Source organism: Thunnus albacares, chromosome 5 (genome assembly GCF_914725855.1).
Source record: "Thunnus albacares chromosome 5, fThuAlb1.1, whole genome shotgun sequence".
NCBI classification, from domain to species: Eukaryota; Metazoa; Chordata; class Actinopteri; order Scombriformes; family Scombridae; genus Thunnus; species Thunnus albacares.
This window is the reverse complement of record NC_058110.1, coordinates 24,555,697-24,569,650: the sequence shown is the minus strand read 5'-3', so window position 1 is coordinate 24,569,650 and position 13,954 is coordinate 24,555,697. Positions and strand designations below refer to the sequence as shown.

The following is a 13,954-nucleotide window of genomic DNA, read 5'->3' as shown; positions in this document are numbered from 1 at the left end:
AGATGAAAACTTTTAACTTGCAAGTGGTCAGCGCTAGACATAAAGTCAGGGGAACAAAATCCTTAGGATTCATCCTCTGAGGACAGTTAATGTTTGTGTAAAATTTCAGGGAAATACACCTAATACTTATTGAGATATTTCAGTCTGGATCAAAGTGCTGGATCGACCATCTGACCAACATCCTATTGCCACACCATTAGCAAAGGCTAAAAATACAATCAAATTGTAGTGAGGACAAATATAAACCAGTCACTTTTAGGTTTTCATGTTTCTAACCACTGAAACTACAAGTACAAGGATAGCTTATATCCATGCAGCCAGTATCAAAGTGTGTTTTGTCAGTGCAATACAGTCTTTGGTCTCCCTCTAATTAAGAAAAAGAGCTTCTGCATGAAGCCTTTTAGTTATCCATGCTCCCGAGAAGCCCTGCGGTTCTCCTCTACCTATTCTTGTTTGCCTCTCATCTTGACTTCTTTATTTTTTTTTTGACAACCAGTGACTCAGGGCATCATTATTTCATCATTACACACATACATGAACACACTGTGCCTTAGGCTTCCAATCCCCTGCCTATAGTTTATTTTCTCATTTGAGTGGCTCCCTGTTCCACCCAAGACTAGTTATTAGTGTGGCGAGTCAGTGATTCATTCAGAACCAAAAAGAGGCAGTGAGGGGGGGGGTTGGCTGTAATATGTTTTTATGTTTACATGTCTTGGTGCTGTGGGCAGTATTTCCAAAACAGAATAGGCATACATTAGCCACTAGATCCAAGTAGATATATAAGAGGAAGTGGGGTTGCATTTTTTTTTATTGGTTTATTTATTTGTTTGTTCTGTGACATGAGCACTGTTTAAGGATTTTTATTAATTTTCCTAGAGATAAATAAAGTACTTTTACTTATGAATTAGTTCACATTTATCAGAACATTTTAAGGTGTATCTTCACCCCCAGGTCTGAGCCTAACTCCACCCACTGCATAATTTTGAAAAATGGAAAAAAAAAAAGTGGGCAAGAGGGCTGAGATTGGGGGTGTGTGTTTGATCATGATGATGAGAGGAAGACAAACAGTGCGATGATATTTAAAGAAGCCAGAAGTCATTTTTAAATAAACCTGTCTTGATTTATTTTCACATGAAGACAGTTTTAGCTTCAGGAGCTAACAGCAGCACAGACCTGCTGGAGGAAATCTCTGTCTGTGACTGTGTGTGTCTGTTCCTGCAGTTTTCAGTGGGTAAAACTGCTGCTCCACAGCAGACAGGTTCAGTAACAGCTCTCTGGTTACACCACGATTTAACGTTTTGAAACAAGATTTTACCAGCTGATAACTGCAGGAAAAGACAGCCGGAGAGTTAAAGAGCTACAGGACAAAATGTGAAGAGGATTTCTGTTGTTTGTGTGGCTGCCAGCAGCATTTCCTCCTGCAGACAGTCACAGACGGAGAGAGTTCCTCCAACAGGTCTGTGTTGCTATTAGCTTCTAAAGCTAAAACTGTTGCAATCAGCATATATTTGAAATATATTTGAATGCGGGTGGGCTGGGCGGTTTCACAGACTTTCAAGAGTGGGGGAGGTGGACGTTAACATTCTACCATTTATATAAAATTTCATGACGTAGAGACCTCCCAAACAGTCGACTTTACATCAGCGTTGGCCCCGCCTTTTCAGGGCTGATTTTAAATAGCAGATGACAGGTTGAGTCATTTTCAACCTATGAAATGCCGATTTTTATAAATTTGTCGTCAGTGTTAATATTAACACCAGCATTGATGTATTTCATCACTGTACAATCATATAATTTAGTTTACACCTCAAAAAACACATGTAAGTGTGCAGTACTTCTTTAAATATACAGAGAGAGAGCAAATTACATTCAAATGTCATAAATGCTTCGATTACAATATATTTTATTGCATTATTTGGTAACACTTTACAATAAATTACCCATTAATTTAAAAACAATTAAAGATTTTGATTTCGTAAAAAATAAACCTTACTGTTTAGGTAAATATTTATCTAATCCAAATATTTATTTAAGTAATTAGGCACAGACCCCCCCTAAAGTTTTGTTTTGAGATTGTCAGGGGGTCCCAGCTGTCAGTACAACACCCTCTATCCATAGACCCACTCATCATAAACATGCCAAACTAAGATGGTGAACATGGAAAACATTATACAGCGTGTTACCTCAGCCTGTTAGCATTAAGCTCAAAGCACGGCTGTGAAATGTCGCCTCACGCTAGCACGGCTGTTGACTCTCAGTCTTATCAATATTAATCTCTTTATTTATTTCCATAAATTTTATTTATGTATGAAGACACTCAGTATAGTGTGAAATATTCCAGTTTTTCCAGGTCAACTGAAATCCTCATTGGATTAGAATAATAAATCACACAAGGATGCAACAAATGTGGAAATGTTTGAGTGCTGGTCACCGTGGGCCACTGCCTGCTCGCTGTTGCATTTAAATAGCATTTTCCCGGTGATAGCTGTTTAAGCGTACAGCATAATAACAGCTTAAGTGTTTGCACTTCAGCAAGACAGCTTTAAAGAAAAACCTTCCTGTAAAACAACAGAGCACTAATGGATTGAACTTACCCTGCTGAGACATCTTTGAGCAGCTCACAGATTACAAGACTGTATTAAGACCTTGCTAAATATATGGGAAAGTGCATGGCTTTGTGATTTAGAGATTCTTTTGAAGTCTGATGTGTCTCTAAAAACAGATATGTATAATTATGTGCATAATGATTAATTACAGCAGAGCCCTGTTGAGTGCTTTTCAATCCTGGGGAAATTGTGAGTGAGTGACAGCTTTATTGATCACAGAGCCCTGAAGATTATACTCTGTATAAACTGCAGTCTAGTAATACATTAAATCCTGTGGAAAAAAAAGGATTGATTTGCTTTTTAAAATACCTTTGATAGTGGGAAAAGAGTGGGAAAAGCGCACACACGTCAAAATTAACAAGTAAACTAAACTTCAACTTTCACAAGTTAGAATTTCTCTGGAAAGTACACATGTATTCCTCTTTGATGTAACACTTATCTCTCATCATGTTCCATATGATTCCTGCTGCAGAAAACCTCTTTCATGTGTGCGCAATCATTTATTCATTCATCATAACAAGCAGAACAAGCACACGCCGTTTGCACACTGTGAGGACATTGTGCATTATACATGTCTGATGTTTTTTACTCTCACCACCTCTGTCACAACATTCACAACTATTCATCAAAAAGTAGAGGGCAAGTCTTACCTGACATCACCTCATGTCTGCGTATCAATCAGGATGCTGGTGAACATCATGCGCGCATCATACACATGGATTTAACACTTAGGCAATGATTGAATTATTTATAAAGTACAGTAAGTGCAGCCACTGTGTGATCTGACACATTTATGCTCTCATTTGTAAAGAAAGGGCAGAACCTCTCTGACAGCTGGGTTACCTCTTACAGATGTCTGAGGCGTCTGTAAGACTGATCAATAAGTGTGAATGAATGTGCCACCTGCAGCAGGCTGACAAAACTAGATAAGAATAGGAAGACCGGGTAGACTGAAGCAGATTTTTCACTTGAAACAAACATTTCCTTTCAGTGAAACATCCCCTTCATGTGTGTCAGTATGAGTCTAAATGTGTGCACACATGTTGTTTGTGGCTTGCCGTTCCTTTCGTTTGCCTGCCTTGATAGAACTGAAAGTTTTTTCCCCACTCAGATTGATGTCTTCTTCTGAAACCAGCAGTCCCTCGCTGATAGATGGCCGAAATGTTTAAACTGCCCTTGGCAGGATCCAAACTCTTTATCAACAATTCCTTGGTTGGTTTGTTCTTTCTAATCATAGATATGTCATTCTGGGCCATAACGCTGAACAATAGCCTGCTCCAAGCGGTAGCAGCTAAACTCACCCCCCCTCTCTGTCTCTTTCACTTTGCGTCCCTGCTCTCCGTTGCTCTCTGCTCTCCCGCTCTCTCACTCACTCTCCCTGCATGGATTATGTGACTCATACAACACTAAACACTCTAATGCAAGATTAACTCTTCGCCGAAGAAAGCTCAGCATTGATACATTTCTGTCTATTTACTATCATGCAGTCATGGCTGTCTAAACATGTCACATGGGCATTTGCTGATATCTCACACAGCTTAAAACTAACATCTATGTCCTTTCCTTTAAAAATTAAGGCGGCAATCTTCCTGACTGGGATGCTTGGTCTCCATGGTAACATCAGGTCCATTATAAGTGCCATAAAGAGCATGTGAGGGAATGTTAAATCACCAGTCTGCCAGTCTCCATCACCTCACTGCGTTGACTGTGTGACTCCCAAACCCGAAAGAAGGAATTCTTTCTTTATTTTTCTCCTCCACTCTCCTTGTCCTCCTCCTCCTTCTGGCACACATGCTCCTTTTTCTCTCACACCCTCTCTGTCGTATGCACACACACATTACCACACACAGACACACACTTGCATATTAGAAATTGAGACAAACACTGACCCCCAGTGGAAAAGCATCGTTAAGAAACCTTTCAGGATGAGAAATCTCCTTAACTACACAAGTGAGAGTTTTGCTTAGCTACAGTACAGTATTTGATGATGAAAAATCTGTCTCATGTGTCTCACAGGTTTTCACTCGCTACGGGAAGTGTTATACCTTTAACGCAGGGGGTGATGGACGTCCTCCCCTCATCACCACCAAGGGAGGTATGGGTAATGGACTGGAGCTCATGCTGGACATTCAGCAGGATGAATACCTGCCTGTATGGGGAGAAACAGGTGAGGGGGAATATCATTCACTTCATTCAGAGGTTTTCACTGGCGAGAAGAGCTGGTTATCTGTCACACTCTCTAACAGTGTGTGGGCAGGTGTGTGCTGGTGTGTGTGGGTGTTAATATCTCAGAGTGTGAAACTCTGTTAAAAAAAAAAAAATCTTCAAAGCATCTGGAATCATTAGTGAAATAACCTTTTACTGCGTGTTGCACTGATCCCACACTATTCTATTCATCTTGCAGATGAAACATCGTTTGAAGCCGGGGTCAAAGTTCAGATCCACAGTCAGGACGAGCCGTCTTTCATTGATCAGCTCGGGTTCGGAGTAGCTCCTGGATTCCAGACGTTTGTTTCCTGCCAGGAACAGAGGGTACAGACTTTTGCATTGCTTTATCACACATGGTATTTGTTAAAGGATAATTCTGGTTTATTATAACTTGTTTCTTGGTTTAAAGTCGCTATTTATTTTGGGTAATAACATTGTACCCACTAGAGAAAGTGCTGAGATCTGGGAACATCTGGCAACATAGCTACAACAAAGTCTGACAGATCAAGACACACGAGAGGTAAAACAATCAGATGGGTTATAATCAAGTAACATTTTCAGATTAGAACCATAAAACACAAATGTGTGCACAGCTGAAATGTTGATAATAATTCCTCAGAAATACTATGTGTGCACAACTCAGTAGGTTGGTCTTTAAACTGTGTCTGAATTACTATTCATTAATTACAAGTCACTACACGATGCATCATTTTACTTGAGGGTGAGGGATACTGTTGTACTATTTAAATGTACTATTTATGTTGTACTATTTAAATAAGTAATTAGAAATGAATGACGAGCTACTGTTTTGTGCCGCTAAGCGTCTGGTTGAGATTTAATCAGGAATGACTCATGAAGAAAATGGTCAGTACGTCAATAAACAGATAGTTAGAAATGAATCATGACACAATGATTAATATAATATTACCCAGTCTGTTCTCATAACTTATTATCTACAATTTAGTCATTGATTCAGAGTTATTTTAGGTTTACAATTGATGGTTTCAGTAAATGTTTGCATGTACGTTTTCCTTCATCCTTGTTTAAAATCTGTCTGATGGTCTGACAGCTCATGTTTCTTAATCTGTTGCTTTGTTTCCTTATTTCAGAAAGTTAACTTGATGAGTGCAATGTTATTATTACTGATAGGAATGATGGCCAAAAGGAATATTAAATTCATTTTAAATTACTTGTTGATATATATACAGATTTAGAATAAAATTAAATTTGATTTACCTGTTTTCCTCTTGTATTTGCATAATGTATTCTTTGATTGCTGTGGCATTTGTGTTCATCATTTGCCTTTATTTACTGTTATACTGTATACTATATTTACTGTTGTCTCATTTTTATTTGTATAGCTCCTTTCATGCACAATGGCAGTTCAAGGCATTTAACATCTGCATAAAAGCAATTAATCGACATGATAAAATCGTTTACAGCAAAGTTTAAAAATACATAAATACAACAATTTCAGTCTATGATTTCCAGTTTTCAAAATAGCAAAATAAATAAAATGTATTTATTATTTTATACAACATGCTTGACTTGAAAGTATCAGTAACAGTATTAATACGTGTGCTAATATTGGGGAAAACAGTGGCTTGTGTATAATAATTGATATGATGTATGATGTGTCCTGTTGCAGCTGATATATCTTCCCCCGCCCTGGGGGGACTGTAAGGTGACACCCATGGATTCAGACTTCTTTGACAGTTACAGCATCACAGCCTGTCGCATTGATTGTGAAACACGCTACCTGGTGGACAACTGTAACTGTCGCATGGTGCACATGCCTGGTAGGAAACCGCTGCTACTATGTGTTGTATCAGAGTTGCATTAACGATGCTGCAGGGGGATAAAAATACTGTAGGGACTTCAAAGAAGGAAAGCAAAGAAAATCGCACTGACAGGCGTATGTGTTGCTTTGGCTGCAGGCGATGCACCCTACTGCACCCCCGAGCTGTACAAAGAATGTGCTGATCCAGCTCTTGGTAAGAAAGAGGCTTTGTCCATGTCTGATCTGATTTTTTACAGAACAGACATACGCACATCATCCCATGACATCTAAGTCACAGCTGCACTGATCTGTTCCAAAGGTCAAACTGTGCTCTGGCTTTCTTCCTTCCAGATTTCTTGGTGCAGAAAGATAATGATTTCTGTGTGTGTGAGACACCGTGTAACATGACCAGATACAGCAAAGAGCTGTCCTTCGTCAAGATCCCCAGCAAGGCCTCTGCTAAATATCTTGCAAAGAAATACAACAAATCTGAGCAGTATATCAAGTAAGTATCAACAATGCCTTTATATATAATATTGCTTCAATTGTATGAATGTGAAGGTGGTCATAATAATAAACCCACAGTGAATTATCACCCGACTATGCAGATCCCTTTGGCTCTACAGAGCTTTAAAGTGTCTTTCAGCTCATTGTTTTGATTTTACATCCTGCAGCTTTACTGTTTTGGTTCACTCTCACCACTCTCATAGCGTAAATTCCAGACACAGCAGGCAAATGTTTTCTGCAAAAAAAGCTCTGATAAACTGTACACTACCTGCCCATCTCCAAACAGCAGACAAGCTGGTGAACATAGTGGAGCATTTAGCAGCTAAAGAGCCAGATATTTACTTCAGAAGTTTATTGTAGAGCAAAACAGAGCTAAAAAGAAGAGTGAATATTATATTGACATTAGCCAGGTGGCCAGAAACATGACTCCAAATGAATGCTAATGTTCCTAGATATCTGCTGGGTGCATAAATAGTCAACTGTTGGCTAACCAGTTTGCTATCTCAACTCAATGTATCTGTGTTCACAACTTGTTTCTGCCACCCCCAAGTGGCCAAAAATCACTCATTGCAGGTTTAAGCTAATAGGTGCAAATGGAATATTATTGTTCTGACTGTCTTTGTTTCCACAGGGAAAACATCCTGGTTCTAGACATCTTTTTTGAGGCTCTAAACTATGAAACTATTGAACAGAAGAAGGCGTATGAAGTGGCTGGACTTTTAGGTACAGCTTTATTGAATTCTATTCTAAACACGTGTTATAATTTAAGTGTTGTAATATTGACAACTCCTTTTGTCCTTTTTGGAAAAAAATATTGTTATTTTTTACTATATTACATGCTTACATTTTATTATTCCAGGTGATATTGGTGGTCAAATGGGACTTTTTATTGGGGCAAGCATACTCACCATTCTGGAGCTATTTGACTATCTTTATGAGGTGAGACGTCTTTGAGAAAGTAGATAAAAGAATCTTGTCTGTGAAGATTCTCAGTCATCCAAATCATGGCTATCCAAGGAGGGTTGAATCGAAACTGATTGGTGGGGAGTCCCGGGTATTTAACTTCTTTGGGGTCATTATCAGGGTCATTGATACCACTTGGTTCATTAGTGCCGCTGGCTGTTGTATCAACTGTCATTAGAGTCACTGGAGTCGTTGGAGTTTGTTCCTCGCTTACTGTGACTGTGGCTCTAGGCTCAGGACCAAGCTCAGGGCCAAAACAAGTGGTATCAATTGCCTCGATAATGACCCCACAAAGGTTAAATACCTGGGACTCCCCACCAGTCAGTTAGAACTGAAGAAGCCCCTTGGATGAGGGGCGAAATGTCTACAAGTATCTACAACCAAGTCCAGTTGCCCTTGATTGAACCCTCTTTGGATAAAAGAATCCTGTGTTTTTACTCTACGGTCCTTGTTGAGCCAAAACTGACAGGAGGTGACCTGCTCTGTTTTTATCCTCTCAGGTAATAAAGTACAAGCTGTGTCGCTGCTCTGATAAGAAGCACAAGCACAACAACAACAATGACCAGGGTACAGTCCTGAGCCTAGACGATGTCAAGTGTCACGTCAGTAACTTTCACTAGGCTTCCGCAGCTGTGAACAGGGAGCTGCTGCTCTCTCTTGTCTCTAAGGGGATCCATGGACTTTGTTCGTTGCAGTAAGCCAGACTGCTGGAGCAACAGAGAGCGTGTTTGAACTGTGCCTGGATAATGTTTGTGAACAGTGCGATGAACACGTGGCTAAAGTGACAGGAGAGCCACACGGACAGCAGGACAGCAGAAACCAGTGATCAACATGTTGTGATGAATAAAAAAACTGCATGGTCATCTGTAAACAGCTTTTCAAGACATATGGTAGTAACAGATACAATAAATGGGGGCATGAACTAAGCTTAAGTTCATATGTTTTCAGTAAATCAGCATTTAAAATCACAGCTATGTGGTGGTGTTTGATTTTTGTTTAAGCTGGCTTTTTGTTTGTGTTTGAGTTTTTTTGTGAAATAATTGATGTGAAGGGTTTTCTTATTATTTTAGGTCATTTTCTTTAGGGATTGCATGTCAGAACTGCATTTTCTTTACACTTTTGTCTTGAAATTGTTTTCATAAATCAGGTTTTACTTGACTTTTTCCATTTTTCACCACCTTTCCATTTTTATATTAATGTCATTCAACCTCATAACAGTCTTCCCTTGTGAAACCCTGTGCATTTTGACAATATGCTATACTACCTCATCTTGCAGGGTGACAGCACTCTGAAGACTTTATGAGCCAAGCAAAACTGGCTTTAAAAAGGCAAATTTCATGTCTTGAAATTAGCAGAATTTGGCATTTAAGCAAGCCTTTGTAACATTTACTGAATGGCAGTCATGGCCTTTTTCATGGAAGACATTTTGACATGTCACAATAGAAAAGCGCAGGTGTTCATAAAATTAAATGATAGCTGCTTCAGTTTCAGGTTCCTGGTATTGTGCATGATGGGTCAATGTCACACGGTTACACTTGAATAGAACAGATCCATTATTAATATTATTAGTAGCACCTGTGCTTCTCTCACTATGACAAGTCAAAATGTCTGCTGTGAAAAAGCTATATTGTGGCCACAAGGGACTATTAAAGTATACTCTTTTTTATACTGACTCAGTATACAGCAGTATGTATCTAAAATTTGCTAACATTAGCCACCATAAGCTACTGGTCATACCAGACCAAATAAAGCTGTAGCAGAAAAACTTCTGAGTCTATTTAACTCAGCAATTGAGTGTTTTATTGCTTATGATTTCAACCTTTCCTCCATAAAAGGAAGAATGTGTTATTTTTTTCTTTCCAAAGTTACATATAGTCTCACTTTAAAGGGAAAGTTCGACATTTTGGGAAATACATCTATTTACTTTCTGGCGTTAGAGTTAGACAGCATAGTTGATACCACTCCTATATTTGTCTGTTGAATATGAAGCTACAGCTACCAGCCGGTTAGCTTAGCTTAGCACAAAAACTGGAAACAGGGAAACAGCCAGCCTGGCTCCATCAATTGGTAACAAAATCCACCTACCAGCACCTCTAGGGCTCACTAATTAACACATTTCATGTAATTAATCCATACAGAAAAGTATAAAAACGATACACCAATTTGCCATAATACGGATGGTTGTCTGGCAACCTCACTGTGACCATAAGACCCCAGGAAGTCACTATAGTCCTGCACAAAACCCAACCAAACAGGGTTGGTGCTAGATTGGATCAGCCAGAGGGACGATTTGTGAAACTCTTGCAAGATTTGTACATGTTGTGTTTCTTCATTGTGTGCATGACCCTAACCCTAACCTTAACATAGCCCTAACCTTAACTTTAACCTTAATTGTAACCACATTCACAAGAGTTTGTCCTTCCAGCTGATCCAACCTAGCATTTACTATCAAACGGCATTTTGTTTTTACACTCCAGTTTTGCAAGGAGATGAGGTACAACATAGAGTGTAAATTAATGAGCTTTGGAGGTGTTTGTAGACAGATTTTGTTACCTTTGGACAGAGCCACAAAATTCAATTTACACAAACCCAACTATGAAGAAATACTTAAAAAGCTTTTTTCCTTCATATAATTTGGCTCCAAATTCCCTTTCAATGACAATCACTGAAAACTGTAGAAAAAAACCCAAATCTCCTGGCAAGAGTATAAAACATAATTTAATTCATTCATTTAAGGGAATGTCATACATTTTTACATGTAGATGCTGTTCATCACATTTAAGGGAACTAACCTTCAGGTGTGTTAACGTGGCAAGATAAAAAATGAATAAAAAGACATTTTTTTGAATGTGTTTGACATCTTCTAGGGCTCGAGTTGCATGTAGCACTGTACAGCCGGCATCCTTAATGTGGTCCATCGATGAACAGTTAATCTGCACGTCTGACTGCAGTTTGTTTCATCATCTGTTTGTGTGTTTGGTTGTATATTGTGAGCATGTATTTATTTGTACATACATACTGTATATATGTTTGTGTGTGCAATGTTGCCCGACATCAGTGCCAAATTCTGAAGTTGATAAAGGAAGATTTGAAATGCTGCCCTCATATCCAAAAAAACAGTTATCTGTTATGAGTTAGGCTGTAGTTGGTAAAACATGTTGGCTCTGGCAGTGCATGTTTAAGGGTTTGTCTCTGTTCTGATTGTGTTTACAAAAATTGAACCATTTTACAATATTCTGTTGTAATTAACCTACTTGCACTCATTTCCATTGAGCTCTATGTTATTCTCAACACAAAATGGGAATTATATAGCTGTGTAGCTGTGTAGTGTTACTATCAAGCACAATCATACAGCTGAAATTAAATGTAAATATTGCAACGACTATGGATAATAATCTTATTGTATTAGCATAGTCTAAACTGTCTAATGTTGTACTTGTTGTATTTATTTAATATAGATTATAGCTGTGTGTCTCAAATCAATTTTTCTGTACATACAGTATGATGCTAATCAGTTAATATGATTGTAACAAGAACAATTATTTATCAAAGACAACATTTAAGTATGAGGCTATTTAGTTTTTTGTTTGTATTGCTACAATCACAGCTGCTTATGCTGTATTCATCAGGAAATTAAAATGAACAGCTGGATTGTTGTTTTCCAGTGTCCACTGCATGAAGTCATGCATCTCAAAATAAGTCCCCATGACCGCCATGCTTTCAGGTTCAGTTTGGTTTTGGCCTCCATTTTCTTTTTCTTTTTTTAGATATGACAGGACGATTATTTTTGTCTGATGATATATAGATGAATTATGAACTTGAAGCAGTTGTTATATTAAAAATTAAATGCTAACTTTATGTAACTTTTATTCACTTCCAGGTGTCATGTGTCATCATTTATACTTCTACTATACTACTACTACTACTACTACTACTACTACTACTACTATACAATCAAGAGCTACGCTTTTGCACAATAACATGCACTTTTTCATCATCATGTTTTGAAGTGAAATGGAAATTAGATTAATTCAGGGCAAAACAATGACTTTGACATGTTGTTCCAGTGTTACTTTTCACTGTATATCATTATCACACAATTTACCATTTTTAGCCATGCTAGCGGCGTGGGTCTAGGGATGTTGGTCTGTTGGTTGGTCCACCAATTTGGTCCAGACTGAAATATCTCAACAACTGATGGATTGCCATGAAATCTGGTACAAACATTCATGGTGTCCAGAAGATGTATTATATATATACTTTGGTGACCCTCTGACTTTTAATCTAGCATCACCAGCAGGTCAAAGTTTTCACTTTCTGTGAAATATTACAAGAAGACTTCGGTGATCCCCTTAGTTTCCCTTTAGCGCCATGAGGAGGTTAATATGTGGTATGAATGAAATGTCTCAAAAGCTGTTGGATACATTTCTATGAATTTCTTTATACACATTCATGTCCCCCTCAGGGTGAATTGTAATCCCTTTGGTGATCACCAGATCCAAAATCCAGTTTGTCCAATATGGTTTATGGCCAAATACCTGAAATCTAATTAGCAAATGTTAACATGCTGAAACACCAAACTAAGATGGAGAATGTGGTAAACATTATATCTGCATTATATCTGAATGTTATAACTGTCAATGTGAGCATGTTTGCATCATTAGTGTCTACTTTTATGGAAAGGTAATGCATGTGAGGGCCATATAAGCAAATATTTTTGTGGCTTGGAGGGTTGGGAATAATTAAAATACGACCAATCAGCGTTTGATTCTAGTGACCAAATGAGGAAGACCATTTGACTACCACCAAGGTGTCAAATACAAACATCTGAGGTGTGAAAACCCCTCACAGAACACCCCAGGGGGGCTTTGTTTAGCTGTTCACAATTTGGTACACTTTCCCAGATAAATACAGCTATGTGGTTCTGTTGAAACAGACTTTTGTGGTCTGTGAAACCAGACAAACCTGTTATGTGTGCAGAGGTTTACTGATCCGTTTCCACCTCTTTTCATGCAGTGTTAGCTACAAGCGCCACTGTCCCTTAAGTAGCTACAGCCTCACAGAGCCGCTAGCTTAGACTCTTATAGAGTATTACAGTGTTGTTAGAGTGTGTTATTTCACAAATATATTAAAATTTGGCAAAGTCACTGATGTCATCTTTAACAAGGCAAGTTTAAGTAAAACTACAAACAACATCAGTGAATGTTTAGTAAATGAGAACTCAGATGGGCTCCTCCAAAGTAGCACTTGTAGTTCATTAAAATACGACTTTATGATACTACCGTTTGAAGTGAATAGTTTTTAGTCAAGTAAGCTGTATTTTCTCAGTTTGTGCTTGCTCATAGAAATCAGACTGCTGAATCTGAAGTTTATAGTTCCTTCCTACACCCCCTCTTCTGTTGGTTGTTCCAAGTCTTACACAACAATGTCCCCTTTTGTTTGAGTCCTTCAGACCAAAAAATTTCTCCCATACGGATCTTTCTGCGGTCGCTCTTGTGACTTTTAATGCGCTGATTGCATTAAAAGTTGGAGTTAAAACTCAGTATGACATACGTACTGTGAATGAAATGTAGGCTAATCCACACAGTGGTTTATCCATTGGTGGAGAAAGTATTCAGATCCTTAGGTAAAAGTATCATTAACATGCTATAGAAATACTTCAGTGCAAACTCCTGCATTTATCATTTTAATATGCATTATTAGCTAAATTAAGTATCAAAAGTAAAAGTATTCCTTACTGTGTAGAATGTCCCTTTACATATTATATTAATTTTATTATTATTACTGATGCTTTATCATGTAAGCATCATTTTAATCTGGTAGTTGGTTGAGGTAGAGCTTTTATACCATTAAATAGTTTAATAAACGCATCATACTTTATACACTCAGA

At 38.2% G+C, this 13,954-nt stretch overlaps 1 protein-coding gene across 1 annotated transcript in view; it reads left to right on the top strand.

Annotated features, from left to right (window-relative positions):
• LOC122982117 (acid-sensing ion channel 1-like) overlaps positions 1-11,935 on the top strand; it is a 50,978-nt gene extending 39,043 nt beyond the window's left edge. Inside the window, exons 3-10 of the mRNA XM_044351155.1 lie at positions 4,623-4,773; positions 5,011-5,138; positions 6,463-6,613; positions 6,752-6,808; positions 6,946-7,099; positions 7,733-7,824; positions 7,961-8,040; positions 8,565-11,935. Coding sequence (XP_044207090.1) covers positions 4,623-4,773; positions 5,011-5,138; positions 6,463-6,613; positions 6,752-6,808; positions 6,946-7,099; positions 7,733-7,824; positions 7,961-8,040; positions 8,565-8,684 — 933 coding nt within the window. The 3' untranslated portion in view covers positions 8,685-11,935. The remainder of the gene's footprint in view (positions 1-4,622; positions 4,774-5,010; positions 5,139-6,462; positions 6,614-6,751; positions 6,809-6,945; positions 7,100-7,732; positions 7,825-7,960; positions 8,041-8,564) is intronic.
• Positions 11,936-13,954: the final 2,019 nt, after the last annotated feature.